Source organism: Trachurus trachurus, assembly GCF_905171665.1.
Source record: "Trachurus trachurus genome assembly, chromosome: 16".
NCBI classification, from domain to species: Eukaryota; Metazoa; Chordata; class Actinopteri; order Carangiformes; family Carangidae; genus Trachurus; species Trachurus trachurus.
This window is the reverse complement of record NC_139902.1, coordinates 5163039-5189254: the sequence shown is the minus strand read 5'-3', so window position 1 is coordinate 5189254 and position 26216 is coordinate 5163039. Positions and strand designations below refer to the sequence as shown.

The following is a 26216-nucleotide window of genomic DNA, read 5'->3' as shown; positions in this document are numbered from 1 at the left end:
CCGTGGGAGGGGCCCTCGTATGTGCACAGACAAAATCTTTCACTTCAGATGAATATTTAACAGAACAAAAAGTTATTCTTGCATCTGCAGCCTTCCCCGTGTGTGCTACAGTATATTTCTCACCTGCACCGGAGAAGTAGAGGCGGGCGCGGGAGGAGATCTGATCCGCTCCATAACCAGATACAACCCAGACGTGTCTGTGCTTTAGTGCACATTTCTGTCTCCGTCCTCAGTGGTTACAGGTCTAAAAAACATTATTTCACCCAACATTTTTCTAGTTTTACTCGTCCAGGTCCATCAGACAGCAGCATCTCTCTCCACATGCACACTGAGACCGGATGATTCATGTAACACACTGTCAAAAGTTTTCACCGGGACTGTATCTCATTAAAAAGTAAATCCACAAAAAAAAACTAATCACAGTGACTTTTTAATGAAATTCTGTCTCGGAGTTTGAAAATCAACCTCAGCGGGGCAGGGGGGAGGGAGGAGGAGCGTCAGAGACGGCTCTGTTCAGAGATGCACCTTGAGGAGAGGAAACCCAGGCAAATGCCGGGGCCCCCAGTGGGAATAGGGGCCTCCCATGGCCCTTCTTATTGACAAACCCCTTTAAAAACAGCATACAGATTGGTATTGTTTAGGTTTTATCCGATACCAGTGCCAAACCGGTACTTTTGAAACGGTGCCTGAACCGGTGCTTAAAGAATGGAAAACATAAAAACTTTGTCTAAATGGTGCCTTTTTTTTAGGCATCTTTTGTTGAACAGAATATTAATTTAAATAACATAAACACAACTAAAACTAAGAAATAAATTAACTAATATAAAATAAAATTCACAACAAACTGTCATAATTATCATAATAAAAACAGCAGATCGGGTCTTTTCTTGCTGATGTGACGTGACGACACCTGTAGCACAGGCACAGCAGTAGAGCTCAGAGGGCCGGAGTCCTAAATAAAAAATTCAGTGGCACCGAAATGAAGCACCAAAATCTGCGTTACTTTTTGGTCTGGTTACTACCGTTTACGTCAGCACCGGTGTCATTATGGTACCAAGTGTCCCTAATACAGACACTGTACAGTGTTCCTTCAGTGTGATTATGTCAACTGTAGTTTTCATTCAGGGAACATGTACATTGTAATGTCTGCTGATATTCTGCATATGAAGCGTTAAGAGGATTGTAAACTACATCATCTGCCAAAAGTCTGTGTCACATAAGTTTAATCAATGTTACTATATACACTACCAGTCAAAAGTTTGGACATACCATTCTTTTTTTATTACATTCTAAACTGTAGATTCATACTGAAGACATCGAAACTATGAAGAAACACATGTGGAGTTAGTGTATGTAGGAAACCAAAAAGTGTTAAACAAAGCAGAATATGTTTTATATATTAGATTTTTCGAAGTAGCCACGTTTTGCTTTGATGACGGCTTCTTCCACACTTTTGATTCTGTCATTACAGTAACTTCATGAGGTCGTCACCTGAAACGGTTTTCCAACCATCCTCACTCTGTGGTCCAACTCATCCCAAACCATCTCAGTTGGGTTCAGGTCAGCTGACAGATAACACTTTTGTTTTAATTAACGTTTTTTGTGTTCTCTACATAACTCCATACAGTATGTGCTTCTTCATAGTTGTGTATCTTCAGTATGAATCTACAATGTAGAAAGTAATAAAAAAGAAAGAAAGACCATTGAATGAGAAGGTGTGTCCAAACCTTTGACTGGTAGTATGTCATCATGTGTTATGAGGCTGTCTATCACAGTCATTCCCCCGAGTCTCAAAAGACCTACAAGAAACCTGCGTGTGTGTTGGTTCTGTTCCTGAGAGAAGCAGGCGTCCTTCATGAGGTCACGTTGTCCAGGCCGAGGACAAACTACCTTCACATCTTCAGTAAGACCTCATCAAATAGGAGAGCGTCTTCTCCTGCAGCAGTGGTTAAATCCCCGAGCCGAGGGAGGGAGGGTGTTATATTTCATTTAAACTCTATTTTAAGCAACAATTTAGACCATATACCCATTTGCAGCACAGATACAGTGAGGGGATGTTTTTTTTTTTATGTGTATTTATTTTTGTGTTTAATCTCCCCAAAGCTGTGAGCCCCACAAACAAAAATCCATTTACCTCCATGGTGCTGCAGCGGGGCTCACAGAGGGAAGAGGGGGGGGGGGGGGGGGGTTAAAACAAACAGAAATAACCTCTGCAGTGACAAAACACACAAATCCACACGTGGTGCACTCACCGTGGCTGTTGCAGCGGGACGTCTCCACCAGCCGGTTGTCCTGGTCGTAGCACACCATGGCCTGGTAGCGGTAGCCCTGTCCGCACTCCTTGATGTCCCCCTGGACCTTCATCCCCAGGACGCTCTCCGCCCGGCCCCCCTCGGGCAGGATGCAGTCGGACCAGTTCCCCACCGGCTGGGCGTTGTACTTGTCGCAGGGGCAGTACTGGGTCTCGCTCAGGGGATACATCTGCGTGTTCTTGCACTTGTCTTTCTTCTTGCTCCTCCCTGAGGGGGGGGGGAGGAAGAGGAGATGAGCCAAACTAAACCGCCTTCGGAGAGGTGACTGTTGTGGTGTTGGTGGATTTCTGTCTCACTTAGTCTCATCGTGACGCGCTGAGGCCGGTCTCATTGGCCTGGTTGGGTACAGTCTACTCGCTGACACATCCTGACTGCGCTCACAGAAATGGTTTCAAGCAGAAACAAGCTGACATTTCTCATCCTCAGACATGTCAAACATCATGTCCGTTGATGCAAACAAACTTGTTTTTTTTCTCTTGTGGCGGTCTATCATTAGGAGCTGCTTGCCACACACATAAAGAGAAGTGGCATCTTTACCTGCAGCTTCCAGACTCTCCTGTCTTCTTGTATTTTTTACAGTAAAATCATTCCAGCTCAGGTCTGACAAATTCGCACCAGGCGCACGTTTTGCTCCACTGGCTGTCTATTGTCTTATTATTTTGGATTGAGATAAGACCACGGAGATGAATAAGAGGGTACAGACTTATTTTCTCACTAGGCCCCGGCCAACACTTAACATATTGCTGATAACTTCTGCCAAACGTAGCTGCGGGAATTTGGATGAAACTACAAAATCCTTTTCTGAATTAAAGCAGAAAACCTCTTCAAAGAGTCTTAACATGCCTTACAGGCCCTGGCCGCTCCGCCGTACGCAGGCCAACGGGTCAAATGATACTCAACATTCACATCAGGGGGGAAATAAAAGCCGTTCAGAATCCACTCCCTCTCTGTTTCAACTTGACTTCCCGACCCTCAGGATCCTCTGGTGGAGGTGCGTTAAAGGGATAGTTCACCCAAAATTGAAATTTCACTCATTCTCTACTCACCCTCATGTCAACTAAGAGCTGTGAGAATTTTCAGAATCCTCCATGCCTTCTCTGAGTTACGGGGGGTCCGTGCAGCAGTATTTGTCCATATAATGGTTGTGAATGGATACCAACTTTCTTCATCCAAAAAGACACACCAAAAAACACCCAAATACCTCCATACTGCTCGTCTGTAATGGCCCTCTTGTATTGAAGCCCCGACATGAGAAATTGTTCCGAAAAAAATTAAATAAGTCTATATTTTAAGCTTGTTTGTAGCGGAAGCTCCCAGTGTCTCAGTTCACTGCTCTTCCTGTGTCTTTGCACTGACTGGTGGAACAATTTCTCATGTCGGGGCTTCAATACAAGAGGGACATTACAGACGAGCAGTATGGAGGTATTTGGATGTTTTTTGGTGTGTCTTTTTGGACGAAGAAAGTTGGTATCCATTGACAACCATTATATGGACAAATACTGCTGCATGGACCCCCCCCGTAACTCAGAGAAGGGACGGAGGACTCTGAAACTTCTCCCAGCCCTTAGTCGACATGAGGGTGAGTAGATAATGAGTGAAATTTCAATTTTGGGTGAACTACCCCTTTAATGCATTGTGCCGCTCGTGTTTTTTTTGCTTTTATGGCTGTGACGTCTCTCTGGGGACACGCTGATGGATAACAAAGGCTGAGGAGTCATTTCATTTGTTGCTTTTTAATCCCACCGGAGCATTTAACTGCTGAGAACTATGGGAACAGATTTATGACCTTGTGTTTCACTTTACTGCACTTGGAGTTTTGCCCACAAACATTACCCCACCCCCCCTCACACACACACACACATACACACAAACCGCCTCGTGCCTCATCAACACTTAAACCACAGTGCAAATAATCTTGTCTGAAAGGAGTTGACATCAACAGGCCATTGTCGGCGCTGTGCCGCTCTCTTGTTCTCACCGATCAATGCCCTCTTTCTGGTGCGGACCCCCACGCAGTCAGCTGTGCAGGACGAGAACTTGGACCAGTTGGTCAGCTGGCAGTCATCCTGGCAGGGGAGCTGACAGCGCTGAGTGATGGCGGGCATGGACTTGGCGAATTTCAGACACTCGCTGATGTCGGCCTGCGTCCCGTCCAGCTGGCGACACGACACAGCTGGAAAGAGGGAGAGGAAGCGGTGTCAAAAAGGCTCCATTAGAACGTGTCGGACCGTTGCAGAGTTCGATGCTGATGATTGTTTGCGCCGCCGGACTGATTGATAGTCGGAGCAGGTGCTGAAAAAAGTGCAGGACAAAGACGGATGGTGATAAAGCAGGAAGTGAGTCAACGACACATAACTGTGGGTACGGCTAGGTGGTAATTATACTTCACTTCATTTGTTCCATGTGCGTGAATAAAATGTCATTCTGAGTCATTCTGCACATACAGTACATACGTACTTTTCCTTTCAATTGTTAGAACATTGTGATGATAAAATGAGTTTCGGAAATTTGCTTCCATTGTTGCTATGCCTCAATTCAGTAGCGTCATCATTTAAAGGGATAGTAGCATTTTTTTTAGGCCACGAAAATAGGCCATTTCTTTGGGTCCATTCACAACAATGTATGTTGTAAATCTCTGGGCAGGGCTATGGGCTGGCGTTGCTAACGGGAGGAGTGTAGAGAGTCTTCTACTGCATTTAATACAATTAAAGTACTTGGGAGCTATTTGTAGATCATACAACCCCACTTTAAAAAAAATGCTACTATCCCTTTAAAGAGGAACTATGCAAGATTTTTACCTTAACTATGCTACATCTTACCTTACTGAAACTGCTGTGGAGTACTAGTGCTGGTCATATAAATGACATGTAACTTGTTGAATTGAATTGAATTGAATTGAGGCTCTCTGCCTTCCACCTAGCATCTCTTGGCTGAAAATCAACCTGGTAAGATCAGATAGTTCTTGTTTACGACAGACAAATATACACTTATTAACAAGTAAATGATAAATAACGTTATCCACCACTCCATGGATTGATTTCTCACCAGCTTCTTTGAAAACAAATGCACATGGCCGAGAGGAGGGTTAGCAAAACAGAGGAAAAGAAATCAGACTTGCATAGTTCCCCTTTAATGTTTGCAAATTGAAAACCACCTAGACCAGTGTCAATTCAGAGCTTCATCCAAATGCTGTGGAAAAATACAACATAAATACATCAAAGACCAGAGCAGATCATTTCTGTTCAGCCTTCTATATCCATCTGCTAATATGTTAATAAAGGCAAAGGTCAGACAATAGGAAGCTTGACCAATTTATAATTATCCAATATTCTAGCACATATCACTCTGTAAATGCACAAATGACAGGATATAACATGGTAATTATTGTGCTTGTGCAAACACATTGAGATACAACCAGGCTAATTGTTTGCTCAATCATGCTAAACTAAGCTGACCTGCTACAGCCTGTAGCTTAATTCTGTATCTCCGGTAGTCGTGATAAAAGGACGACATCAGTCTCCTCATCAGACTCTCAGAGAGGACGCTCGCCCCCCTTTGATAGAGTTTGGATGATTTCTGCATTTCTCTCTTGTAAATTAGTATTTTTACATCATGGTGTTGCTCCTCCTGAAGGAACGCTCCTGTAACTTACCATTGCATATCCATAATTCAAGCGATTGCACTTGAGTCCTTTTCTCAGAGCAGATGAAACTCCTCCAGAGCTTCACAAGATATTATATGTCTATTTTCTCAGGCTTCCACAGGCACCCTGTGACTAATACAATTACTTTGATATGTAAAACTGGTGTAGTGCCCCTTTATGTAGACCCCTTACACTTCTTCCCCCACGCTGGTGAGCTACATAACATCAAATATAGATTTAAAGAGGGGGAACTAAAGAGTTAATGAAAAATAGATCAGAACCGTGCTCCTCACATTAGATCTCATGAGGGGCTAAATAACAATTATGAGCATGGCAGACACAAATGCATTTGTTTTGAAGCCCACGAGTCACTTCGTCTTGGCTTGCATCAGCCCGTTCTTTGTTCTATCAATTAAGGGTATTACTTGTGTTGCTGCAGTATTTCATTTTCCTGTGATGCAGACGTTCTGCGAGGCTGTACCTTCATAGAAAAATCAATCTCTAAGCACATTTTCCTGCTGAACCCCCCCCTCCCGGGCGCTGCGATTGGTTTGGAAAGCCTCTCTGTCTGATGGTGTGTGAGGTCAGGTCTTGAGTGTGTGTAAGAGAGAGAGAGAGAGAGAGAACAGCACATGCTCCCAGGTGTTGTGTGTCTTTAATTTTGCCATGACAGTGATTTCTCTCCTCTAAGGAAAGCCTCTGTTCAGGTTAAAGCAACACAGAGCGGGGGGAAGACAGTGTGTCTCATTTGGTTTCAGTCAATGACAAAATGATTTCTGCCATTTACAAGTGTCAGAGGTGTAAAAACAAGTGCAGGAGGGTCTTGGACGTCGGGTGTCACATGGCGTTATGTCAGCGAAGGGATCTGTAATGGCTCCGCGGGTCGAGGTGATTTTATACGGAGATCTCGGTGCTTTGGGATGAATAAAGACGCCTCGTTACGCCTCCTCAGCTCGTTTACTCTGAGCCAGACAAAGCTGATGCGATGCGGCCGCGGTCAGCGACTTATATAGATCCAGTGCTGATGTGGAGAGCACAACAGCGCCGGAGTGGGCCCGGGCCGTCAACAACGTTCAGTGTTTGTACATTCCCCCCTTAGAGTGAAACCTTACAGCATTGAATAGACTGATTATTCCGTCCATTACTGTAAGTTAGCCGAGAAGAAACTGGAATATAAGCACTAATAACGGCCCTCTATAGGAGCTGGGATGTAATGAAATTGATCATTCTGCGTGACCCTCCGAAATTGGATTTTTCTGAAAGCCTCCCAGGACGACAGGGCACATCCATCCTCCATCAAAAGAAAAAAAAAAGGGAATATGCTTTAAAAGAGGGAGAGCCACATCCCCTTTAAAGCACTTGTCACTTATGTGCTGTGCCCATAAGAACAAGAGGTTGAGCTGTCGCATGCTCCTGGCGAGGAGCAGCATCTTCTCCCAAATTTCAACATTCGATTAAAATTGCATGACAAGAGCCTGAGGTGGGAAAAAAACCAGCAGAGAGACAACCCCAACTGTCAAACGAGTCTCAAGAGGCACCGTGCTGAGTTGTGAACACATTTCCTTCCACACTTAGGAGGATTACAGAAAATAAAAATAAAATAAAAATAACCAGAAAAAAAACTCTTGTTGATGTTTTTAGGGGTGTCAGCCGCAGTTTATGTTGTTTTCTTATAAGTGGGAAGGATTAGATGTGTGCTCTCAGTAAATTGGCCTTTTCTCTAAACCTTGGCACAGCCCTCCTCTGCCTCAGGGCCACGCTGCTGTGAGGAGAGGGTTCACTGAGGAGGCAGAGGGGAAACCGGAGATGAAGAGTTGGGCTTCTTTTACCTCTTGTCTGAAGTCCTTGTCCACAGGTCTCCTGAGCACTGGGGTTCTCCTGTCTGAGGAACCACGGGACCAGCTGGCACTTCCTCCACTTGTGGGTTTTCCACCTGGAGTGAAGAAGGACAGGACATTCAGAGAGACGTCAAGTTTGACCGATGCGGGCCCAATTTATTATCACCTCAGTATTACTCAGTGACCTTCACATACAGCTGTGACATTGAAAAGTGCTGTGACACCTGTTACACTTGAACATATTCCTAGACATAATTATGGCTCCATCCTCAGTAGTGATGGGAATAACAGCGTTATAAAATAATGGCATTACTAATGGCGCTACTTTTTTAAAGGGATAGTTCAACATTTTGGCAAATTGGCCCATTGTTTTAGGAGTCGGTTCGTCACCTTTAATTGTCGGTGTAAGCTATTTTTAGAACGGCGGAGCAGAGCCGCGAGCTGCTCAGAGCTACGCTACGGAGGCTAATGGGATTTCTTGGTTTCCCTCATCAAACTCATCAAATACACAATCCAACAACTCCCAAACGCTCTGGTGGACAAGTTATGACAGAGTTGTTTTCGAGGCAAATGCAGAGACTGCTTGCTGAAAAACTGCCCCCGACTTGAACGTGCAATGTACCTCGAAAACAACTCTGTCTCGTAATGTTCCGTTATTTTTTCATAGCGTGGTGAATGTGCAGGTCACAACTTGTCCACCAGAGCGTTTTGGAGTTGTTGGATTGTGTATTTGATGAGTTTGATGAGAGAAACCAAGAAATCCCATGAGCCTCCGTAGTGTAGCTCTGAGCAGCTCACGGCTCTGCTCCACCGTTCTAAAAATAGCTTGCACCGACAAATAAGGGTAACAAACCTACTGCTATGACTATAGGGATTATGGCAATGGGCCAATTTGCCAAAATGTTGAACTATCCCTTTAAACAAGTAAGCAAATAAGTTCCTGTTTCCCACGTTGCAATGCCATTAACGTTACTGACAATGAAATGCGCCGTTCTTTGGCTTAAGAAGTCCCGTCACAAAATAATACACTCATTAAGGTGTACGTTACATACACTTTTTTTTTCAGTCCATCAACTATTTGGAAAAAAGCTGTTTATCTGGAACTAACCAACTCACTCAGTATTCCTCCACACAGACAGGCAATGGTTACTTTTCATGGTAATTAGTTACTTTTATAATGTAGTAATTCAGTTCAGTAATTCAGTTACTTTTAGGGGAAAGTAACTAGTAACTATAACTAATTACTTTTTTTAAATAATGTGTTTAACACTGATCCTTAGATATCAATATGTTTGTAAAATACGTTGCTCTTGTCACAAAGTCACATCTAAAGATCCTCATCACACCGTCTCCTCCTCCTCCTCCTCCTGTCGACTGCTCTGCACACAAACAGCTCATTCCTCACACTGATTCACCAACGCTGACAGAAAACCTCTATATAAACATCAGTATTATGGGATTCCTCCCGTGTCTTCACCTGAAACCCGGACACACGGCGGGCGCCTCGCAGTCCCTCTCCTCCTCCAGCACTTCAGGACAGTCCTGTCCCCCGTTGGACGGCGGCTGGATGATAAGACGTTTCCTTGATTGCTTTCTCTTCACGGCGTTTCCAGCTGCACACACACACACACACACACACACACGGACAGAATTCTCCAGTTAAAAAGAGAGAAATGTCTGCATTGGAAAAGTGATGAGAAAAATGTCAAAATGATAAGCCGGGCTGCTCTGGTTAATAGTCCTTGAAGAATGGGCTTGGAGACCACTACTGCTAAATCTAATTGACAGCTATCGGAGACAACACGCACGTCTGATTAGTGGGGATATCAAGCCAGCAACGATGATGTAGAAAAATCCCATTAGAGCTTGGAATTGACTCAGATTAAATTTATGGTATTTACACGTGTGGAGATGCCCTGGAGTAGTTCATTAAGATGAAACGAGCCTCTGGGTGCTCCTGAACCCAGCTTTAAACCTTTTGTATGTGGGTGGTGTGTAATTCCCCCGCACAAGGTGAAGATATCAACAACAGCATCTCTGCATTTAAATGCAACGGTGGGCGCTGGTGGTGCAGTGCGCTCCGAGTGGAGTGGAGATTTACGCTGCGGTGTCACACCAAGAGGTCATAAAAATATGGACAATAATGATTTGGGGCCATAAATCAATATAATGTATTTGCGGCGGCGGCAGCAGCAGCTCGGGGCGAGACAGAGGTGACCTCAGACCAGCGCCGTTTCCCCTCTCACAGCAGGAAAACCACAACAGAGCCGCCGCCGCGCTCGCTGACACTTGTAGCCACGGGGCCGGTCGGCTGGCCGGGCGCACTGAAGCAGGTCAGCCCCAAAGATGGTCTAACATGCCAACCTGTCAGACTAATTATGTGCAACCAGACGTGAGTGCACGCGTCTGTGTGGTGGCTAATGTGTCTGGCTCTAATTCGCCTCCGTACTTATTCTACACCATTAAATCAAACTTGTGTCTGTGTGAAGCTCCAGACTGGGACTGGGAGTCATGTTTATTTGATGAGTATTGTTTACTATGGTATTACAGTTCCTTATGTAAGTCCTCAAGAATGAAAACAAACACTAAAAGCATTTGAAACCTGCAGCAAAATGCAATTTTTCTTTTTACTTATAACAAGCAGACAGAGTAAAACCTGTGTAAACCATGAAGGGAAAATAAAAGAAATAAAGGAAAACAATAAACCTGAGAGTTTAAAGGGATAGTTCACCCAAAATTCAAATTTCACTCATTATCTACTCACCCTCATGTCGACTAAGAGCTGTGAGAATTTTCAGAGTCCTCCGTCCGTTCTCTGAGTTACGGGGGGGTCCACGTAGCAGTATTTGTCCATATAATGGTTGTCAATGGATACCAACTTTCTTCGTCCAGAAAGACACACCAAAAAACATCCAAATACCTACTGCTCGTCTGTAATGTCCCTCTTGTATTGAAGCCCCGACATGAGAAATTGTTCCGCCGGTCAGTGCAAATCTACACAGGAAGAGCAGTGAACTGAGACACTGGGAGCTTCCGCTACAAACAAGCTTAAAATATATAGTTATTTCATTTTTTTCGGAACAATTTCTCATGTCGGGGCTTCAATACAAGAGGGACATTACAGACGAGCAGTATGGAGGTATTTGGATGTTTTTTGGTGTGTCTTTTTGGACGAAGAAAAGTGGTATCCATTCACAACCATTATATGGACAAATACTGCTGCGCGGGCCCCCCCGTAACTCAGAGAAGGAACGGAGGACTCTGAAAATTCTCACAGCTCTTAGTTGACATGAGGGCGAGTAGATAATGAGTGGAATTGGAATTTTAGGTGAACTATCCCTTTAATAACCATGTCAGTTTCCCAGAGATCTATCTGAGGCTGAGACATCTCCTCTTTTATTCTCCACCGTACCTGCGTCACATGTAACAGGACACGCTGTCCAGTCGCTGAACGGGGTCACGATGCAGTCTTTCTTGCAGGGCAGCTGACACGGCCTCACCGTGCTGGGCCGGGGGCCGTCTGGACACCTAGGCAACAGAAAACAGACACAGCGGGGGCTGTGGAGTCACTCCGTGGGGGGGCCCAGACATATCACCAAAAACACCACAGCAGAAAAAGGTCTGAGGGCCAGAACCATTGAATTATCTCAACGAACAGCAGCGGATTTTTCTCTTTCAGGGGATTTTCAAGAAGAACACTCAACCTCCACAAAAAGACCGTTATTATGACTGAATCTAAGCCGCAGTAAAAAACCACCTTAGGTAAATATCACACTCACATCACCGGCTGCCTAACAGGAGCACCTCGCCCCCCCCCCGCTCTTTGGAGGAGCAGAATTTGTGCTCATTTCCAAGCTGTGGCAGAGTGAACCTGTGAATTCACTCTCAAATGAATCCAAAAATATGACTGGTGGGCATGTTTCTACTGAGCAGCAACAGGAAGCAGCAATTTAACAAGAGAGAGAGAAAAAAAAGCTTTGCACATGACAGTGAGATGAACGTGTCGTCAGGAGAAGACATCAACACCCAACCCATAAAGATATACAGCAAAAGCCTTTTATTAACACTGATGATATCAATACACTTGGCTCGGCGCTTCATTGGACTCATGAACAGACATAGTAAAAGATCATTGAGCATACAGTTTTTACAGGCTGAGAGAATACAGTGCAGTATGTAATCTAGAGCACCTTGGCCATGGGTGCAGATCCCGGGGGGAGACGGGGGGGAACATGCCCCCCCCCAATTTCTGAAAAACATGAATTGTCCCCCCCCAATAAAAATACCCCAAATTATTCAAAATTGAACAAATGTATTTTCAGTCTTCACATTCTTCACATTCTAGATTCACATCTAAAAAGAAATGGTTGAAATGGTGGAACATAATATTTGACAAATGTATTTCTGACTCCACATTCCATCTCCGGTCTCCTCCACTACGCTGCAAATGAATGGGTAGTTTCTTACACAGACGCTGATGACATCAGCAGGCGTTAAAGAAACGACCCCCTCAATCTTAGGATTCATATTTTGATATTCATCCATATCAATTAATCATGTATAAAGTAATCCCATACAAGGGGATAAAAGGAAGATGGTGAGAAAAATTGACCTATGGCTAAGCCACGCCCCCAAACACGATTAGCCAATCACAGTGCGCATAGCTAGCCCATACACTCGGACATTCTCTGCTTCCACGTCCATTGAAATGCATTGCAGTTAGTCAGTTTTCATTCGTTTTTATATGTTTTTTCTTGATATTTTAAGTTTAAAATGGTCAAATGGTGTGCATGGGGTACATGCAACTCCGACACTAGGTATCCCGAGAGGCTGGGCCACGGGGTGTATTTTTTTTTACCTTTTCCCAAGCTACATCTCAACCGAGAGAAGTGTCTGCTCTGGATAAAGTTATGCGGTAGACCACAACACCAACTAAACGTGGATAAAATGAACAAGGATGTCTACATCTGTTCTAAGTTAAGTCAACAACGTATTTGAGGCAACATATTGTCAGAGATGTTTGGATGTTAGCCAGTATCACAACTAAGCATAAAGTCAGCTAGCTTAATGCTAACGTAACGTATAATGTAAAACTCCATAGACAGGCTAACAGAAATTAGCCTGTCGCTATCGGCGTTTTGCGGCAACCAACAGCCATAGCAGTAAAGCTAAGTTAAGTTTTGGTGACTTCGAGATGATATTTAATCTTTCTGTCTCCAAAAATCATCAATTGCGTCCTGTGAAATGTCTCCTACTGTGACAGCTGCCATAGCAACTGTCACCGAATGTTGACTGTTTGTCCGAGTGAGTGGAGGGGGCGGGGCTTAGCCAGAGGTCAATTGGGGATCTGGGAAGGTTGGTGGGAGGTGAAAGATAAGAACGTGAGTAGACATTACATGTCCGAGACCATTAAAATTATAATTTACTAATATAACAGCATAGGACAAATAAAGAAAGGTAGGTAGTAGGTTTGTTAGAAAGGTAAGCACAATAAATGATTCCCTGTGCAGGACTTTTTCAATGATATGGTGAGCCTCTACCAAGTTGTGATTTATGGTGGCATGTTATGAGTTGCATACGGGGAAAAAAAAAAATAATCACTTTTGTGCCCCCCCCAATCCTGACATCGGATCTGCACCCCTGATCTTGGCTATCAGCAGGTGCAGCATCTTCCTGTGATCACATGGACAGGTAATCAGGTGTGATCTGTGACAGCACCTACATCATGTTGTTGTTGTGATTTCTGGTCACTGAAGGTCAACATGTTCTTTTTTTGTTGTTGTTTTTTTCCTGTTCACCCTCTCACCAGGCGAGTCCGTCTGTAAAACATCACCTGGTCCCCCGTGACTTCCACACGGTGAGGAGTGAGGACTCCACTGACATTTAAAATTGTTGACTGCCAGAAGTATAAAACCCTGCACTCAGGCTTTAATAAATATCTCTGTGGAGGGTTTCGGCGCAGCAGCCGTGCGGGTATTGCTTGAATACAGAATGTAATTATTGGGAGGCACAATCTGGGGCAATAAAAAGTGAGGAAAAAAACCCTTCTGTAATCACATCCAGTTTATGACTGATGAATGCCATCTGGCTGACAGCAGATATAAAGAATACTGTAGGTGGTTGTATCCCCGCAGACAGGCATTATGGGAGATGTTGAGCAGGTCTGTATCGGGATGCTTTACGTTAATTACTCTGCTGAGGATGCAGAGGAGGCAGCAGAGCAGCATCAGGACCCAAACTCCCATGTTTTTTTAATCCTTCTGATGGCTCACAGCAGGGTCAAGCCGGGGTTTTTCCAACAAGGGTTAGAGTTAATCTTCAGTCATTGAAGCACCTCGGCTCCCCTGTGCATACGCCTGGACCCAGATAAACAGGTGGAGATGGACCCGCTGCAAGACATCTTGTAATCTGATCCTGGAGGCCGGATGTTGCCGCTCCGTTTCCTCGCGTATATGGCTGACACCGCCGTCATCCGGGTTCAGGTTTAATGTTGCTGAGAAGGAGCGCGCTCTCCTCTGGGCGCTCCGCACTCGTTAGAGCGGTGTTATCATGGGGGGTGGGGAGGGGGCGATAGGGAGCCTCACAGGCAAAATGCAATAATGTAACAGTGACACAAGGAGAGATTTATTTTTAATACCAATAGACAGAGCTAAATCCCTCTCGAATGGAACAAATCCTCTGGTGTCTTCATACAAGTGAATGGTCGCCAGGAAAAAAAAAAAAAAAAAAAAACCAGCACAGGGAGGAAACATTTACATTTTCTGCATCTGCATCCGAACAAGCATGTGTCTCACTTAAGGACACTCGAACGACACAGAGGATGGAGTGTCAGCTACCAGCAGGTTATCAGCGTGTGTAGGAACCTGTTTTAAAGGAGACATATTATGTCCCCCTTCTACAAATTAAAATAGTTCCCAGGTGTCTTACAGACATGTCTGTGACATGCTTTGGTCAAAATACGCCATGGATCAAACATCACAGCTCTTTTCATCCTCTCTAAACAGCCCTGTTCAGAACGGCTGGTTTCAGTGCCTGTCCCTTTAAATGCAAATTAACCACTGCTTGCCCCGCCCCTTCTACCGATCTCAGGTAGGGGTGGGATTATGCAAATTTGAATCCTAGTTACATCACTGGAAGACATCTGAGGGAACAGCTTTTAAAACCACATGGATTTCAACCTAGAGAGCCTTATAATTACAGATTTTTTTGTAAATTCTCACATTTTTGGGACAAACACCCAAATATATGTTAAAGAGCCTTCAGAAAGTGATATTTTGACACCACTACAGTGCTGTCTTCTCACCGCTTTTCACTGGCGTCTCCGACAACTGTCATTACAGCAGCCAGGAGCTAAAAGTGATATTTCCATAATATGTCCCCTTTAACTCTACAGGCTGTTGAGATCAGGAAGCTCTTAATCACAGGAAACCTGGTGCGAAAACAAGAAAACACACAAGTGCAAAAGAAATCTACAAGATCTAAATACAATCAAAGTTTCTACACAGAGCCGAGAGAGAGGCTGTTTATTATACGAGCAATGCAATAAGCAGGAGGCCGATATCAAAGCTGCACGTTCAAGAACCAAACTTATTTAATAAAAAATGAACGCTTTTCATTTCGTGTCATAAAAGTTCATCTCACAACAATAAGCCAGTGATTCTGCTGTGAGCTCACCAAACAGCTTATTATCAGGATAAAGGAAGAACCTGAGGAGAGTTCACAGCTGAAGGTGCTGGAACATGAACATTTCATATCAGACACATGTAGAGCTCTTCCATGTCTTTTCACACTTCTCTATTCTGTTAGATTTCTCACTTGTTAAATACAGCAGGACTTATTTATACTTCATACACGTGTCACATTTCTTATTTATTGGTTCTCCTCTCCTTGAAGATTTGAGTGAGACGTTGGAACATCTGTCCGCGTCATGACAGATCAGAGCGCTGATGCTATAAGATGCTTGTGACTCCAGGAGATGTTCGACAAAGACGGGATTAAACCTTTGACCTTGTTCTGCTCCTGGTGCTACTCAGAAATGATAAACGTCTGAGGATGAGCTGCACTCTCGCGCTCCGGTGAGATCTTGAAAGGGATATGTGCGGTAAAAGTATATTCCCATTTAGTTAAAAACACTGCGGTTTAAAAATACAGCTCGACTTTAGCCTTTGAAGCCGGAGAACGCGCTCTGAATACCAAAAACCCGAACCTCAAGAGACTGTGAAGTGCAGATTGCTTGCGTTTTAGATTTCACCTCCTGAGTCTACACCTCCACACACACACACACACACACCAGCTCTGGCAGAGTTGGTCCTCACCGGAGAGACAACGGCATTGATTGTGGGTTCAAACGCCTCGCTCAACCTCTGTTTACGTTTCTGCTGACAGGGGAAAATAAAAAGTTTCTCCTGGATTCCATTGAATTATTACTGTTGTCTCCCAGAGGTGAGGGTGGAGACGGGGCGGAGGACTGGACAAGCAGAGTGACTGACGGAGACCTGGGACTGCTCACATCCTACCAGCAGTCAACATTGATTTTTTTTATTTCCACGCATGAATACAGTCTCTTACTGGACCCTAACATCCTGCCTCCTTCATCTAATGAGCCTTCAACTACGCTCTTTCTCTCTCTCTCATATCTTTTATCAGGCAGTAGTTGAAAACTCATTTCACTTATCCTTTTCAATAACTTTTATGCATAATTGTTCTTTTTCTCCAGTTTGTACAGTCAAACTCTCTCTCCACCTCCCTACATGTATGGTATTAGGTTTGTTTCTGCATGATAAACAAAGTTTAAGATGGATGGAATAAGTTCTTTATCTGCTTGTTCACGTTTTTGATACTTATAATTATAATAATAGTAATTGTAAAGTCTATGTCTGATGTGCTATGGAATTTAAACAGGATATCAATGGTTGTGTTGCATCAGAACTGTTTTAAAGGAGACATATTATGGAAATATCACTTTTTGAAGGCTCTTCAACATATATCTGGGTGTTTGTCTTGCCTTCTGGACCCCAAAATGTGAGAATTCCCTAAGATGTTTTCCAGTGATGTAACTAGGACTCAAATTTGCATAATACCACTCCTACCTGGGACCGGTAGAAGGGGCGGGGCAAGCAGTGGTTCATTTGCATTTAAAGGGACAGACACAGAAACCAGCCATTCTGAACAGGGCTGTTTAGAGAGGATGAAAAGAGCTGTGATGTTTGATCCTTGGGGGATTTTGACCAAAACATGTCACAGACATGTCTTTAAGACACCTGGGAACTATTTGAATTTGTGGAAAGGGGGCAGAATATGTCTCCTTTAACACAGTGGGCTCTATTGTCTGTGGGCTGCTGTGTGCTCCATCTGTTGTGCAGGTCACTGTTGTGACTATACTTCACAGATACTGTGCCACCATTATTAACACAAAATGGAGCTTTCAAGAAGTCAGTGATTCCGTGAACAAGAGACAGGTTTGTTGTGTCTGCTGTTTCCTGTGTCGACCTTGTTCTACTAAGCTTTTGTTGAATTGACTTTGTGTTTCTCTGCGGCCTTGTGCTTTGGAAACCCGTCTTTACAGAACAGGGATTCTCTGAATCACATTGTTAAATGGAGCGGGAACCTGCGTCCCTGGACACCACACAGCCACAGTGGAGAGCTGCCTCTCACTCTCACCAGTCACTTCCAACTTCTACATTCAGGACAAGCTCATTGTGGCAAAATGCAGGATGAAACAGTAAACATAGTTTTTTTTCCCAGCAGCCATTACTATATGAATATGTTTTGATTTGGGTAACACTTTGCGCCGGCGTCAGTAATCGCACTTACGCCGGCGCAAATCTCGCGCGATTTGGACGGACCAGGAAGAGGAGCTTCCGCTACAAACAAGCTTGAAATATAGACTTATTTAATTTTTTTCTGAACAATTTCGCAATTCGGGGCTTCAATACAAGACGGACAATGCATACGAGCACTATGGAGGTATTGGATGTTTTTTGGTGTGTCTTTTTGTTACGAAGAAAAGTGGTATCCATTTGCAACCGTCATATGGACATGCAGTGCTGCACGGACCCCCTGTAACTCAGAGAAGCCACGGAGGACTCTGAAACTTCTCCCAGCCCTTAGTCGACATGAGGGTGAGTAGATAATGAGTGAAATTTCAATTTTGAGTGAACTATCGCTTTAACTAATGCTTAACAATGTGTACTTATTATAAAGTGTTACCTTGATTTGTTAGTTTGTTACTGTATAAAGGGAAATCGCATGAGAATGTACTTTTACAGTGTACAAACAATGTTTAATCTATTTATTGATTGCACAAAGTGTTCTCTGTGCTGTGTGTTAAATTTCATTTCATTTATTTATTTATTGAGTTGGGACAATGCACATTCATCAACAAATGTGTATGTGCAAACCAGATCCTCTTACAGGTGTTAGTCTGCATGTTCTCCCTGAGTCTGTGGGTTCTCTCCAGGTTCTCTGCCCACTGTGCCTACAGTACAGGAGCCAATGTGAGTTTGTGAGAGTTGTGTATCTTTATATATGAGCGACCTGTCCAGGGTGTATTCTGCCCTCAGCTGGGATTGAACCACCATGCACAGATAAGCAGTTAATCCTGTGGATGGATGGATTGGTTTACAAGTCAGGAACACCAGAAGCTCCAGTGCAGTAGGAATCATAGTGTAAATATTAAGTGCTACACGTATTTAACTCATTGGCTGCCAGCCATTTTCAGAGCAGAGAGCCCCATACTGCCAGCCATTTTAGAGCATTTTGAACGATCTTATAAGACCCACAGAATATTGTGTTCTATGACTATATAAACACCGAAACTACCAAGAGAAAAGTAGACTCTCTTTGTTCAATAGGAAAAAAAAAGTTTGTTTCTACCTTTTTCCGTTCTTTTGTAAACAGCAGTAGAACATAGGCTGGTTTCGCCAAAAACAGCAGTTTTTGACCAAAATACTGAGAAAACGAGCTTTTTGTGGAAAGAAACATGTCAAGCAGAACAGTGACTTTGACGTTGATATTTTTTGCTTTAGTGACACCTCACACATCTGAACAGTGTTCTCCTTCTATAAAACAACAAAAACAACACTGAGAAAGGACTTTTGATGGCAAAATAATAATTTATTTACAAATATCAGTAAAAATGCATTAACTTTTTTGTACGTTTGTAGCTGTCACATGACCTCTGCCCCATGGTCGACCACTGCTCGATCCACCACCTGTAAATTATAGAAATATATAGAATTACCATAAAAATACATCTCTTAGATGTAGTCAAGTGTGATGTGGAGTTTTTTTTTTTTTTTTAACCTTTCCGATCAAAGCGATCCGCCCTTCTCTAAGCAGTAAAAGTTAGCTCGCTAGCAAGTTAGTTTATTTTATTATTTTTTACCATAGATGTATTATATTATTACCTTCATGTCTTTCTGGAGCGTGGGGACGAGTCTCTGCTGCTCCTGGTTGATCCGGATGGAATCGCTCGGGTCACGTCCACCGAGCCGTCAGTTGAGCTGGGCTCTGGTCTGTGGTGACGCACCGTCAGCTGCTGCTCTCACCGGCCGCTCGGCCCGGCTTGATCGCCGGTGTCCAGCGTCGGTGTCGGTCGTCGGTGTCTTTTTCAATGATCTCCGTCATTTTCTCACGATCGCGACCCTCTTCCTCTCCGAACTACCGCGACACACACGGTACATAATGTGCCGACGTGCGGACCACATAGGCTCCGTGCATAAGTTTCTTTAGCATATCTCTTGTCATCTCGCTTCTTCTTCTCATACCGTAATACATGCTGATCTCTCATCCAAAGAGGGCACTGCTGCCCCCTACAGGCCGCTACACATCTTTACACTAGTTTACAAGCCTGATATTGATGGACAAGCTCCGCCAGACCTTCCTCCAGCCCTTCCCGTTGAAAAACGCAATTGACGTCTATCGACGTCAATGGCAGTGAACGGTTGTAATTAGATTGACGTCTATAGACGTCAATGGCAGCCAATGAGTTAAAAGGAGATTATTAAGTAAGTATTTAAGTAAGTATATGAATGTTAAGGTTTTAGGGATCTAATCTGACCTGAGAGCAGGACTCCTGGAGGAACTGAGATCAGATCAGTTCAGGACAAAAACAACTGTGTGGACAGTCTCCATGTCTGATGCCTACAGTGCATTTAGAACGGCTCCTTTTCTTTTGGTTTACAGCTGTCTCCTCGGTAACCAACCTGTGTGTTTAAAGTGTTTCACACACCGGCCCCTGAGTTGACTCATGGCAGGTTTTTTTCCCTCGGCGGGTAGAGGCTCGCCTTTTACTCTAATTATATTGTAGCCCCACTAATGATGGGTATTATCCAAATTTCAATGATTAAAAGCCAATTAAATTCCAGTTTTTCAGGGAGAGAAACAGGCCATGTTTGTTGGCAGAAACACAATACCAGCCAGAATACTTCCAGCACAATGTTTGGCTAGGAGACTGTCCGTGGGGGCGTGAGAGCTACAGTAGCTGTAATACTGTATTGTCATTTATGCATTTTTTATTATGTGTATATTTTTGTTGCTGGGCTGCTTTATTTCTCCTGCTGTAATTCTTTGTCTGCGATATTAAATTCTTTTATCTTTTCCTTGTCACATTGTTTTTATTGTTTGTTTGAAGAGAGAGAAAAAAAAGATTATTTACAAGGAGCTTGGGGTATTTTATCGTAACTGCACAATTCTCTATTATCCATTTGTGTGTTTATCACTGTGGAAAAGGCACCGGAATGAAATGAATGAAGCCACCCCACTAATAGCGTGTGGTTTTAACTGACTCGCCGGTTCCAGTCAGTGTCACAATCTCATAATGATCTTTAAATGTCATGAATTGTAGCGGAGCACAGACACGTAGACAACACTGAACTGGGAGCTTGTCCCCAAGCGCGACATTAAGACGAGCAGCCGGGCTAATACTCATGTTTTGCTTGCTGCTATTAGCGCGGTGAGTAATCTGTTCAGTGAGAGCCTGCTTTGCTTTTTTTTTGTCTCCTTTTTTGAGAAAAGAAAAATGAGCAGATGGTTGAGCGGGATGAAGAGACTGAGATTCAAAGAAAAGAACTGTCAGTAGTTTTAAAGGAGTGCAAGCACACACAGAAACGAAGGTCTGGTGGGAAAAGATAAGGCCTAATTAATTTCATTATTAAAATTACGGACTACAAAACATGAACATCATTTGTTTAATTTAGCATAAAGCGGTTGCAGTTCTTCAAGGAGCCTTTCAGTGGTGTCTGTGGCCTCTGTCTCAGCTATGTTTCTATCAGAGTCAGAAACAAGGAGCGAACACGACCTCCATTAGGAAACACGACTGGGAGATGATTGACTGGGCTTAATACAGCTCCGGTCCAACATCCCAGCCGTGAATCATTCACTTCTCTTTCTCACAGATTCCACAGCATCAATGTGATTATACAAAAACACATTTGGTAGCATTCAGCACGCAGACTGTCAGAATCAATAAGCAGACGCTCTTGTTTTTGCCTCACACCACAACAGCTTTCTCGATAGGATGAGAGCAGCCCAACCCCGAGGCACTGACATATTTGTCTCTGTTGTGTCTGTGGTTTCTATTGGGCGCTGACAGCCAGTGTGTGTGTGTGTGTGTGACATGCACTCTGTGAGGTTCACTGCCTGAGGCTGCTGGAGGAAGACAGCTCAGATCCATCTGTGAATGAGACGGGGCACATCTGCATATATGCAGGGTGCAGGCGGCCATGTTTGTTTGTTCTATAGGGATCCCATGGGTGCACTGATCAAGAATACCTGCCAGTCGGATGAAGACATGCAGGGTAGGAGGGGGGAAAAAAAACAACAACAATAAACACACAACCGTATGAAATCGCTTGCAGAGAGCAGGAGAGGAAACGCTGCCTCCGAGCAACAGATGGCCGAGAAACCAGAGCCGTTTCATTCCTTATTCTTTAAGTTCATTTCATCTGCGAGTCTGAGACATGTACCATTAGGCTCTGTCAAATCTCCTGGGTGAACACAGGGTATCAAAGATTTTCCTGTAAGACGGACCGTAACCTTTACTCTACTGCAAAGTGGAGGAAAAGCCTGAATAAATGAGTGGAGGAGTTTAATGAATCCAGATGCAGTCATACAGGACGCGAGGGGCCAGCGGTGAGACTGATACATCACACGCCACACGCCTTCGTCTACCAGACCTCGGTCAGACGCCGCTGTCTGCCGCCGTCCACACACCAAACAAAGGGACATCCTTTGAAAGAAGAACACGGTTTTATACGACGTACTAAACTTTGTCAATACGTCTGCTGATTATTCTCTTGGCTTTCCGCTCCTCATTGAAAAACGCTCATTAACTCTTGTCATCTTACTGTCGTATGGGAGAGGGAGGGGTTGTCCTTGTGTTTCAGCGGCTCAACTGAAAAAATATTTTACATTTTGTTGCCTTAAAGAGGAACTATGCAAGATTTTTTCCTTAATTAAACAGCTTCGGAGTAATTGTGATGGATAAATGACTTGTTACAGGGAGAATAGAGGCTGTCTGCCTTCTCCCTATAGCATCTATTAGCCAAAAAAAAACAACAACCTTGAAAGATCAGCACCTCCCATCCAGGGGTGGGGAGGGGGCGGGGCTGTGGGGTAGCTGTGAGTTTCTACTACAGTCCTGTAAAAATATGCATTCTGAAACTTTAGGGGGAGCTCCATACATTTTTGTTTCAGTCACTTTTTTAGTGACTGAAACAGTGAAAACAAAAAAGTGACCAGACTTACATGGTTCCCCTTTAAAGGGATAGTTCAACATTTTGACAAATTGGCACATTGCCATAATTCCTATAGTCATAGCAGTAGGTTCGTTAACTTTAATTGTCGGTGCAAGCTATTTTTAGAACGGTGGAGCAGAGCCGCGAGCTGCTCAGAGCAAAGCTACGGAGGCTAATGGGATTTCTTGGTTTCCCTCATCAAACTCATCAAATACACAATCCAACAACTCCAAAACACTCTGGTGGACAAGTTGTGACCTGCACATTCACCACGCTATGAGATAATAATGGAAAGTTACGAGACGGAGCTGTTTTCAAGGTAAATTCATGCAAAACAGCTGATGCGCGTTGCCTTCAGGGGCAGTTTTCCGGCAAGTAGTCTATGCATTTACTTCAAAAACAACTCAGTCTCATAACGTTCCATTATTATCTCATAGCGTGGTGAATGTGCAGGTTACAACTTGTCGATGAGAGCGTTTTGGAGTTGTTGGATTGTGTATTTGATGAGTTTGATGTGGGGAAACAAAGAAATCCCATTAGCCTCCGTAGCGTAGCTCTGAGCAGCTCGCAGCTCTGCTCCGCTGTTCTGAAAATAGCTTGCACCGACAATTAAAGGTAACGAACCTACTGCTATGACTATAGGAATTATGGCAATGTGCCAATTTGCCAAAATGTTGAACTATCCCTTTAAATGACATATTTTTCTGTCAATCACCGGTCAGTGCAGACCTGTGTGCATCATTCGAGATTTGTGCTGCTGCAGGAGTACAAAGCAATAATGAGAGGCCAGTTTATCCTCCTCAGTGTTTGTCGATTCATATTTAGAAGAAGCACAATGTTTACATGGAGACAGGAATCCTCTCTGGTTGAAACTGTCAATACAATATATATTGCAAATAAAAGCAAATCTATGTTGTCTTCACTCTGTACCACAGAGACTGGCTGGTACTGTCAGCTACGGACCACTGTTCACTTTCATAAATGCAGTTTGTCATTATATTTCCCTTGATATGCTTGTGTGTCCAGGCAGTCACTATGTATTCTTTTCTATTATTTTCTACATATATTTTTCCTTTTTTCCCCTCTAAACTGGGAACTGATGATGTGGCCTTTTTTTTAGAGTTTGCCTCTGAGCTTGCTGCTTTTAAGCGGTGCTGAGTCTGGGACACAGGCCAGTGCTGTCAGTCAAATTTACAGGATGAGACAAAACAGACAGACTGCAGTTTATACACAACAACACTATTTCTACTAAATAGTGCCGTCACTGTGAGTGCTATTACACCAGCATCTCCCTAGAATCAAATGACAAAATATCTAATCCCTCTAGAACGACAAGTGGACGTCCTCATTGGAGGAAGAGAGTCATTAAAGTCAGTGAAGATTCTCAGTCGCCCTGTTACCCTTGATTGGAGCTGACTAGAGGGCAACTGGACTTGATTATAGATACTTGAAGACGTTTCACCTGCCGACCGAGAGGCTTAATCAGTCGTGATTGACTGCTTTAACCTCTGCAGGGTCACACTGATGACACATGCTTCTTTAGCTCCTGGCTGCTGTAATGACAGTTGTCAGAGTCACCAGTGAAAAGCAGTGAGAAGACAGCAAGACTACAGAGGAACCTGATTGTTTTGTTAAAGGGATAGTTCAACATTTTGGCAAATTGGCCCATTGCCATAATCCCTATAGTCTTAGTTCGTTACCTTTATTTGTCGGTGCAAGCTATTTTTAGAACGGCGGAGCAGAGCCGTGAGCTGCTCAGAGCTACGCTACAGAGGCTAATGGGATTTCTTGGTTTTCCTCATCAAACTCATCAAACACACAATCCAACAACTCCAAAACACTCTGGTGGACAAGTTGTGACCTGCACATTCACCACGCTATGAGATAATAACTGAACGTTACGAGACAGAGTTGTTTTTGAGGCAAATGCAGAAACTGCTTGCTGAAAAACTGCCCCCGACGGGAACGTGCATCAGCGGTTTTGCATGAATTTCCCTCTAAAACAACTCTGTCTCGTAACGTTCTGTTATTATCTCATAGCGTGGTGAATGTGCAGGTCACAACTTGTCCACCAGAGAGTTTTGGAGTTGTTGGATTGTGTGCTTGATGAGGAAAACCAAGAAGTCCCATTAGCTAAGAGTAGCTTGCGGCTCTGCTCCGCCGTTCTAAAAACAGCTTGCACCGACAATTAAAGGTAACGAACCTACTCCTAAAACTATAGGGATTATGGGGCCGATTTGCCAAAATGTTGAACTATCCCTTTAAGGTTCAGGGAGCTTCATCATCTGGGTTTGAGCCTGGAAACCAACAGTGTTCTGAACAACAAAATCAAACAGCAACACGATGGATTTTCGACCCTTACATCATGACCGTCCTTTGTTCCTTTCAGCTCTTTGACTCGTTGTGGTTTGTGTTGATCGCATGCTGTCGTCATATTTTCAAACTTGTGCCTGTCAACATATTCAAGTTTTACTTGTTTTTGTTTTGTCATGCATGTTGTGTTGCGCTGATTTGGCCTCTTCCTGCTCTGTTCACCGTCTCATGTTGCTTTGAGGACATGCTTATCAAAGTGTTGATTGCCAGAGCTCTCTCATAGCAGACAAACGCTGCTAATTGGCAATCAACTTAATAAGGCCCATCATGGTGGCAACATTTGTCATTGCAAGTTCAAGAGGCAAAGTCACTTCCCCATGAGGGGTTTGTGATTGTGTGTGTGTGTGTGTGTGTGTGTGTGTGTGTGTGTGTGTGTGTGTGTGTGTGTGTGTGTGTGTGTGTGTGTGTGTGTGTGTGTGTGTGTGTGTGTGTGTGTGTGTGTGTGTGTGAGCTCGGGGGGAACAAGCAGCACATTTTTTATGTTCCCAGCTCCAATAAAAGAGCAGCGTTCTACATCCAGAGATGTTTTTTTCTCCAGATCTGGCTCACAGCCCGTGACTGGGCTCCCGCCAGCGACCGTGGCCTGATGAAAACCCACCTCAAGACTCTGAACAAACATCTCAGTATGGGGTTGCAACAGTCAGAGTGCCGACAAGAAGGATGTAATAAGAGAGGCTGAGGCAGGGCAGAATAAGAGCAGCGTCTTCAGCACCATGGACAGCACCAGCGGTCCATGAAGGCAGGTGAAAACAAGCCTCAGCCTCCTGTTTGACAGCAGTCACACTATCTGTCAGTCTGTGTCTGCCTTTGTGCTGCAGGCGGACAGACGCTGAGCCTGTGTGATGACAGATGCACACTTCCTCTCCAGATCATAGCGGATCATTTAACTTTGTCACTTTTTTTATCTATTAAAGTCCAGGGAGGTGGACGGGGGTCAAGACCTCTGAAGACCGTCTCTACTTCTCAAAGAGGCTCCGCTCCTTGAATATGACAATGCTGATGTTTGACCTGCCTTTTTAGCAGCAAGAAAAAAGAAGCTGTGCATCTAGACAGAGCAGTGAGAGGGGGGGTCAGTGATGGGCAGGGAGCTGGACTCCCCTGTGATAAACTGCCCTGGATAAACTACTGTCCACCTTTCACTACGCCCTCACCCACCAGGCAGAGGACACACTATACAGTTCATTTGCATTTTGCACTATCTATCTATCTATCTATCTATCTATCTATCTATCTATCTATCTATCTATCTATCTATCTTAGATGCATTCAGATGTGTAATTTATTCAGAGAAATTTCTAATTTCATGTCTAAA

At 43.9% G+C, this 26216-nt stretch overlaps 1 protein-coding gene across 1 annotated transcript in view; it reads right to left on the bottom strand.

The window, feature by feature from the left end:
* The window catches only part of thsd7ab (thrombospondin, type I, domain containing 7Ab), a gene marked incomplete at both ends in the record, with an annotated part of 221581 nt that overhangs the window by 78313 nt on the left and 117052 nt on the right, over positions 1 to 26216 (bottom strand). The window contains 5 exons of the mRNA XM_083989779.1: positions 2253 to 2519; positions 4291 to 4485; positions 7785 to 7888; positions 9271 to 9406; positions 11206 to 11321. Coding sequence (XP_083845905.1) covers positions 2253 to 2519; positions 4291 to 4485; positions 7785 to 7888; positions 9271 to 9406; positions 11206 to 11321 — 818 coding nt within the window. The remainder of the gene's footprint in view (positions 1 to 2252; positions 2520 to 4290; positions 4486 to 7784; positions 7889 to 9270; positions 9407 to 11205; positions 11322 to 26216) is intronic.